The sequence below is a fragment of the Sebastes fasciatus genome, chromosome 3, assembly GCF_043250625.1.
Source record: "Sebastes fasciatus isolate fSebFas1 chromosome 3, fSebFas1.pri, whole genome shotgun sequence".
Taxonomy (NCBI): Eukaryota; Metazoa; Chordata; class Actinopteri; order Perciformes; family Sebastidae; genus Sebastes; species Sebastes fasciatus.
This window is the reverse complement of record NC_133797.1, coordinates 35,988,896-35,997,526: the sequence shown is the minus strand read 5'-3', so window position 1 is coordinate 35,997,526 and position 8,631 is coordinate 35,988,896. Positions and strand designations below refer to the sequence as shown.

General features: G+C 39.7%; 1 protein-coding gene across 1 annotated transcript in view; it reads left to right on the top strand.

The window, feature by feature from the left end:
* Positions 1-509: 509 nt before the first annotated feature.
* psmd12 (proteasome 26S subunit, non-ATPase 12) overlaps positions 510-8,631 on the top strand; it is an 8,132-nt gene continuing 10 nt past the window's right edge. The window contains exons 1-11 of the mRNA XM_074630642.1: positions 510-776; positions 1,122-1,181; positions 2,393-2,521; positions 2,934-3,041; positions 3,391-3,495; positions 3,723-3,872; positions 4,071-4,205; positions 5,260-5,372; positions 5,860-6,034; positions 6,867-6,944; positions 8,046-8,631. The exon at positions 8,046-8,631 is cut by the window's right edge and continues 10 nt beyond it. Coding sequence (XP_074486743.1) covers positions 654-776; positions 1,122-1,181; positions 2,393-2,521; positions 2,934-3,041; positions 3,391-3,495; positions 3,723-3,872; positions 4,071-4,205; positions 5,260-5,372; positions 5,860-6,034; positions 6,867-6,944; positions 8,046-8,255 — 1,386 coding nt within the window. The 5' untranslated portion in view covers positions 510-653 and the 3' untranslated portion in view covers positions 8,256-8,631. The remainder of the gene's footprint in view (positions 777-1,121; positions 1,182-2,392; positions 2,522-2,933; positions 3,042-3,390; positions 3,496-3,722; positions 3,873-4,070; positions 4,206-5,259; positions 5,373-5,859; positions 6,035-6,866; positions 6,945-8,045) is intronic.

Below are 8,631 nucleotides of genomic sequence, written 5' to 3'. Positions count from 1 at the left end.
GGAAAAGTGCCCTAAATGACAGGGTGTAATGTCCTAGACCTCTATCAATTTATCATGATTTATGTTTATTTATTATTATTATTATTATTTATTTATTTATTTTTATTTATTTATCTATGTATTTATATTCATTCTTGTACACTTTATATATATATATATATATATTTTTATTTATTTTTTCTGAGTGCCCTCCGGGTATTGTCATGGGTGGGGGGTGGGTGGGATATATACCAGTCCAAACATGTTTGTGCAATGGATTGTAAGAGTTGTATTAGCAAAATGTATAAATAAACTCTGTTTAAAAAAAAAAAAAAAAAAAAGCTAAATATGGCTGAATTATAAAAGGCAGAAGTGGTAAAACGAAGAGCCGTTTGGGAGCCGGCTCTTCTTGATGAGCTGAGCCAAATGATCTGGCTCACTAAAAAGAGACGCAATTCCCATCACTGGCATAAAGGTATGCTTTTACAACGCCTGACTGACTGAGACTGACTGCGGGGTCCTCACTGGGTCCATCACGCGCCGCGGACAACAGTTAGCTCTCCTCTCCTCTGATTGGTCAACAACCCGCATCGTCATTTGACAACCACAATAGTGCTCGGCTGAGTTCTGGTCGTAAGAAAAGAAGAAACGCACCGTAGCTACACGATCTCGAAATGAACACCGTAAACATGTCCGAGGAACGGCCTGAACGATCTGATGGGAAGATCGTGAAGATGGAGGTCGACTACAGTTCAACTGTAGACTCGCGGATCCCGGAGAGCGAGAAGATGGCTAAAGTGAGTGAGAAAGAGGCCAGAGAGCCGGCTGAGTCATGCTGCAGCACTGTTAGCATACAAGCTAACTAGCGCCACACGGAAACCTCCTATAACCAATACACTGAGCGAATAGTACTCATAAACGTTGGTGTGTTTTTAATGTTCACGCATTTTAGTTATACTTTTATTGTCACATACACGTGTGTGTTTGTTATTAGGCTCGCTAGCATGCTAGTAGTGTTAGCAGTCTAGTCATTGGCAACATCTGAAGCTAACTGGCTAGCCAGGGAAAGTCTGAATCAGACATTTACATTTGTACTCTTAAGTAATATTAACTCTAAGCCATTGTGTGTTTTTCTGTTGCAGGAGGGCAAACTGCAGGAGGCCATTGAGAACTTGTTGTCATTGGAGAAGCAAACCAGAACGGTAAGTGGTTCTGTACAGTGTTAGCTGGTACAACTTGTTTACTTACTTTATACTTTACTTTACTTTATACTTTATTGTCAGACAGGTCTGAAATTTGTTTTGCATAACAGCAGCTCCGTTTGCAACATCACAGAAAGGACAAAGACAATAAACAAGGATACAAACATTTAAACATTACAATCACAGAAGACAATATTCAGGGCCCTTTAACGCACATTTGATCTGGGATTAGGCTCCATATTCAGTTTAAGGATTGACTGATGCAAAAAAGAGTGCTTCAGTCTAACCTTATTAAATCGTGGAACCCTGTATCTCCGATTCGATGGTAACAGTTGATATTCAATGTTCAAAACATGATTGGGGTTAGAGACGATGTTGTTAGCCAGCCTTAAGATGTTATTATGATAGGCTGATTCATAGAGTTTCTCAAGGGGTTGACCAACAATCTTTGAGCAGATTTTCATTTGTTGGAGCAGTTTTGACTTTAAAGTAGTTGACAAATTCTTGTACCATGTAGTATAACAATACTGCAGGACACTCATAATCACAGAAGTAAAAAACAATAGAAGAATTTGTTTACTCGCCCCAAAAGACCTGAGGCGGCGGAGAAAGTAAATTCTTTGTTTTGTCTTTTTACAGACAAATTCAATGTGGTCTTTCCAGGATAACAGATGATCAATCATTTTTTACTTTCCTTTCATTCCACTGTGAGAGAGGTCCAACATCTGGGAGGTCGAGACACAAATGTGAATGTCATAAATACAATGACGTTATATATTTAGATCAGAAAATGTCCAATTCAGAACAGATCTTAAACTGTGGTTTCTGCTAGAACTGATCTAAGCTGTGTAAATGGTCTTAACTTAGGAAAACGAGGGTCACCAAGAGCAGTAACAGTCGGCTAGAAAGGGTTCTAGCTTATCATGGAAAACATGGAATTTATGCTTTCCTGCCATGAAAAGATTTACCAAATTAACCAAAATGTCCTGGATAACAAGTTTCCTGAAACCCTGAAGCATGGTATTCAGTAGCAACCTACATAAGTTGTATTTCCCTGGATAAATTAACTTGGGTGGGTCCTCAGCATAAAAAAAAAAATGGACAAATGGGGGATGTTTTACAGAGAAGTTGTGTTAATGAAATAAATAATTAATTAATTTGTGTCTATTTTAGTCCTTGTTTTGCTTATCTGCCTTCAACCCTCTGCTCAGGCATCAGACATGGTGTCCACCTCCAGAATCCTTGTGGCTGTGGTCCAGATGTGTTATGAAGCCAAGGACTGGGATGCCCTGAATGAAAACATCATGTTGCTCACCAAAAGGAGGAGTCAGTTGAAACAGGTCAGATACCTCTTTTTCCCCTGATGGCTCTTTTCTACCAGTTGTGTTCAAACTGTTTGAAAATAAATGCTCTTGTACCCCCAAAAGTAATCTTGCAAGCCACACTACTGACTAATCAAATGACCCAATAACAAACACTGTTGTTTGTAGTCAAGATATTGATAGCACAGCTTATACACTCTGCAATATTCACACTGTCATATATTTTGAAGACTTGGATTCTTGTTTTGAAATAATCTCCCCTGAATGGCAAATAAAAGTTTTTTGTAAAGCACCCGGGAGCAGAAATTAGACAAGTAACTACATTTAAAGGGCTTCTAACAAACTTGATTTACTTAATACCTTGCAGCCATTCTTTGTCAAGCTCTAATGAGGACTGAATCTATTTTTGTTTTGCTCTTTGTTTTATCAGGCTGTTGCCAAGATGGTGCAAGAATGTTACAAGTATGTGGATGCTGTGACTGATCAGCCCATCAAGCTGAGACTCATCGACACACTTCGCACCGTGACTGCTGGCAAGGTCTGGGATGTGTTTATGTGTTAAAACAAAGCTGTATGCTAGAGACAAAAGGCAAGTTCTGTAGATTTAAGCATCTGTCAAATGAAGTACTCTGTGCCAGATGGGGGGAGCTTCTGTATTATCAGGCATACCAGCCTAGAGGTGTAGTTTGTTTGTTTATCTGAGGCACTCTTCAGTGTGAGGAAACGATGGCATTTACTTTTTGAGGGTCTGATTTATATGGAAAGTTCTCTTCCTCTGAGGGGCGGATGCAAATGTTTGTCAGGTATATAAAGGGTGACATGACCATTTCACTCAAGACATAAGCCCGCTCCTCCTCACTAATACACTAAACTTGTCTTCCTCGCAGATCTATGTAGAGATTGAGCGTGCCAGGCTGACGAAGACCTTGGCCAATATCAAGGAGCAGCTCGGAGAGGTCAAAGAGGCAGCTGCCATTCTTCAAGAACTGCAGGTGAGAGACTGATGGCCTTTATTTTCTTCTTTTTAGGATGAAGAAAAATCTGTGCAGTTAAAAAAAGAAAAATGGGGACACATCTATGTTTTAAGAGGTTTGAAAGAATATGGGGATATTTTAGTCACCACATTTCTGTAGGGGAAAAATACAAAAAATGAGTGAATGGGAAGTTTCATGGCCTGCTGTTTGGAAAGTGCTTAGAATATGTTTTTTTTCCGGCTCAGGTGGAGACATATGGCTCCATGGAGAAAAAGGAGAAAGTGGAGTTCATCTTGGAACAGATGAGGCTTTGCGTTGCTGTCAAGGATTACATTCGCTGCCATATCATCAGCAAGAAGATAAACACCAAATTCTTCCAAGAGGACGGCAACGAGGTAAGAGAAAGAGACCAGTAATTGAGCATGAACAAAATACTGCAATGTCTCGTTGGCTTGACAACCACCGATGATGAAAAGTATTTAGTGAAGGGCCTGTGTGTTCGCTTTTACAACACTGTTTTAGAAGATTTTGTGTCATTTTTGTGAATCTGAACTGGACACTAACTTTTCCCTTTTGTCCAATGAACAACCCAGGAGGCCAAGCTGAAGTACTACAACCTGATGATTCAGGTAGACCAGCACGAGGGCTCCTACCTGTCTATCTGCAAACACTACCGGGCCATTTACGACACCCCCTGCATCTTGGAGGACAGCAGCAAGTGGCAACAGGTACATGGGCGTTCTCTCAAGACCACAGCATATTATTACATCGTTTTAAACATATGAATTTAGTTAATGAGAGAGTGTGACTGTTTTACTGGTGTTTCAATTTCACTGCGGACATCCCTTTTTTGATAAATAGTTACACAATAGGAATTATGCTACTGTACTAGTTTTCTGTCCTGCTCCACTACTGGAGCACAGTACCATGGTGGCAGACGAAAGAATATGTTTAGAAACACAACAGATTGCTGTACCAACCCCGACTTTATGAACGTAAACACTAGGGCTGTACCAAATAGTTCGAAGCTTCATTCATAACGTTGACCTTCAAATTATTATTTATAACTTGCAGAAACATTGCGTGCAGTTATCCACCTTCCCTTCCCTCTCTGACAAACCGAGCGAGCGATGCGGCACTCAGTCCTCGTCTCTGTGTAATTGTGTCAGTCTAAATTTATTGAAAAAGATTTCCAAAACTCAAAGCATGTTTTTATCTAATTAAATATTCTGCTTCAATCCAAATTTGTCGGCGTTTAGCCTTTCAAAAACAACATTTTCACTGCGGTCAAAAAAACTGTATTAACGGGTCAGTCTTGCAGTAATCGAACGGCACTATAAATTACATTTATATAACTACAATAACACAAAATCATATTCTTTCCCGTTTTTAGGGTGATGACATCATAAAATATGACGACAGGCATTCAATGCTTCATTCAAAAATCGCAATAAAAGCTTTAAATGTAAAAAAAGAAAATGACATTCGGTACAGCCCTAGTAAACACTGTTGAGTAAGGGCGAGGTTCTCCTTTAGTATTAGTACTGAAATCTAGACTTTAGCACAAACAATGCCCATGATGGGATTTTTCATCTGGACACTACTATGAGCACATTCCCAGGATGTGAACATCCTTTTGATCAGTGCTCTTTTCTATGAATAATGACGATTGCAGCATAGTTTGCAATAATACCATAACACTATATATCTGTTTCAAAACTTCACTTTGCTTGTTGCCATTTGGGTGTTGCTAGTAAAGCCATGAATGCATTTGTATTGCAGGCCCTGAAGAGTGTGGTGCTGTACGTGATTCTCGCCCCTTACGACAACGAACAGTCAGACCTCGTGCACAGAATCGATACGGACAAGAAACTGGAAGAAATCCCTAAATACAAGTAAGACATACTTTGTGTTCCTCTGCCAGGTTGGCTTCACCATAAATGCAACAATCGCTCCTGAATTTCTTCTTTTTCTGTAATATGCAATTACAGCACTTTTTTACGTGACAGCATTTTGCTACTCTGAATGGGCAGAGGTGTGATACCAGGAAAAAAACAAACATGAATCTTTAAAAAGTGAAGGCTATCTGATCAACAATCAACTGTACAACATACCAGTCAGTCCGTGTCGGCAGATGTTGAAATGTGTGCCAGGAAATTAATTTCCTGATACATATACTGTATACAACACATGCAGCGAGACTGCCTGTGCCCAATTTTGTGTGAATCGGTGTTTGGTGTCTTGTACAACACCTCTTTGTCATTTAAGCATAGTTTTTAATGTTTTTTTTCCCAATGATGGGAATGATCACGTATACTGACATCACGTGCATACACTCTATTTCACTATATACATTTCACTATATCCCTCCGTCATTCCTAGGGACCTGCTGAAACAGTTCACCACCATGGAGCTGATGCGCTGGGCCGCCCTGGTGGAGGATTATGGGAAGGAGCTGAGAGAGGGCTCAACCGACAGCCCTGCCACAGACGTCTTCTCTTGTTCAGAAGAGGGGGAGAAAAGGTGGAAGGACCTGAAGAACAGAGTGGTGGAGCATGTAAGTCCCACAGTCAGGTGTAGGAACTGATGCATTTAATGAGAATTTGTTGATGCTTGGCAGCAGGGAGACATCTAATCAAATCTATTTTCTAAGAGCATCTCAACGGCCTTGCTGTCCCAAACTAGGCTGGCACATTCAAACCAAGAATTAATAATAAAGAAGCATCTTGTTGTGACACATATTTTCCATGGAAGCTGCACTAGATGTTATGAAACAGTATTTTTTTTTTTTATTTGGCCAGGCAAAAATGTGGGGATATTGTGAGTTAGAGTGATGAGCATTTATAGTGAAAAGTGAGACATACAAATCTTGAAACTACATTCACATTGACAGTCAAAGTAGAACCGCCTTATTTAAACCTTCCTTGATTAAAGGTATTCAAATAAAAATAAATTACTGCTACATTTTTGACATGTCCAACATATCATCTGCAGATGTTGCCATATGCAAAGACCATACAGTGAAGGTTTTCAAGCTCAAAATGCTATTTTTAAAACACAAAAGATCAATTCAAGTAAGTAGATATGAATCTAAATGGGGTAAAATGACCAGAGAGCAGCAGCAGCAAGTGCAATCCAAGCAAAACGTGGAAATGATGGATGTGATATTTAAGCTCTGTGCAGATTCAGTGGCTAAACTGGCAGACCGTTATGTGCCTCAAATTGGATTATGAATGAATGGATGGATGGTTGGACTTCACTCATGAATAATTTTTTTCAGCTGTAACTTAAGTGTTGATGTGACCTGAAAGCACCTCTGTTCTAACCTGAAGTAATTATCATATCCTGCTACAGATATGTATATTCATGAAATTCTTTCTTTTCCCCAGAACATCAGAATAATGGCCAAATATTACACCAGAATCACAATGAAGAGGATGGCTGGACTCCTTGACCTCTCTATTGACGTAAGCAACATTTTTTACTAATTAGCCGTCTTTAATTCAGCCAATATGACCTGCAGTTAGTAGTTACTTTTAGATAGTAAAGAAACTAGTTATCAGGATTTGGTCTCGCAGAAGAACATTTTTAAAGGGGGATAGAATACTTAAATGTATCCTGGTGGGATATTTTACTGTTAAAGCAGCTTAGAGTATTAAAGGGTAACTTTTCAACCTGGACACTATTTACCCACGTTTTTGTGTCTGAGTGACTATTGGGGACAACAATTTTTGAAATTGGTCCACTTAACCGGCAGTCAGGAAACAAGCTGCGAGGGCAAGTGAGCAGCGTCAACGTAACATTACATTTTCTAAAAGTGCTTGTTTTTGCCACTGACAGACTCAGATTGTTATTATAAGTGTCTGACAACATTATGGAAAGGACCCTAGAGAGAAATAAAACCTTTTTCTTACCTTTTGCTTGGTCTGGTCTGTTATTGTGTCCAAGTCCTGCTCAGGGAGAAGTCTTGTGAAATCTGAATATCCGTATACTCTGGCTCAAATAATTGTGGGCCTCATCCACATTGTCGAAATCATTTATATATTCAGTCATGACATTGAAAATTATTTAGATAACACTAAGCTACGCTTTCTGTTCTCCAAAACAACAAACTATTCCCGACTGGCACGCACCATGGATGTATTCCACTATTCCACCGCTGTCTTCCGACAACACGTCACAAGATTTCAGATTTCTCCTTGAGTGAGACTATTTCCATAATGTCAGACATCTATAATAACAATCAGAGCCTGTCATGGCAAAAACAAGCACTTTTAGTGGACGTAAATGACGGTGCCAGCTTGCCCCAATAGCACCATATTGCAGCCTGTGAGCAGCTTCGGTCTACAGCGTTCTCTCTCAATACTGGACCAATTTCAGAAATGTTATTACTATTAGTCAGTTAGACACAGAGACAAGGGAAAATGGGGTCCAGGTTGAAAAATACCACAGTTACCCTTTAAAGAAGAAGATTAAGAAAGCAACAAAAATCTACAATACTTAACAATATACATCAATAAGAGGGAGAATGTATCACATGACGTCTATCTGCTCAAATCTTTCCTCAGGAATCCGAGGAGTTCCTCTCCAGCCTAGTTGTAAACAAAACCATCTACGCCAAGGTCGACCGGCTGGCTGGCATCATCAACTTTCAGAGGCCCAAAGACCCCAACGACCTGCTCAACGACTGGTCGCACAAACTCAACTCCCTCATGTCTCTGGTCAACAAGACAACGCATCTCATTGCCAAGGAGGAGATGATCCACAATCTGCAGTGAAACAACAACATAGTGCATTATTTTATGTTTTGGTTCATATTTGTATGTTTTCTTTCCTTCTGTGGGAATGGTTTTGAATATACAGTATATTGGCGGACTGTGAACGCAGCATTATTACAATGTCATATAATTGGAGATAAATCTGCACCACACCCCACACAGCACCCCAACCCTGTTCATTTTTTATAATCCAGTAAAGCCTCGCCAATAAACACATGAGCACCTCCCTTCTTTGCGTCCCTCTGTCAGTGACTGGATCTCTAAATATGCTCCATTTAATGAATTATATACAGTAGTTAAAAATGCATTGCTGTATGAAAACATGGTTGAGAACTCTTAAATGTATCCTTAGCTGTGTAAACAATAAACTCCTCCC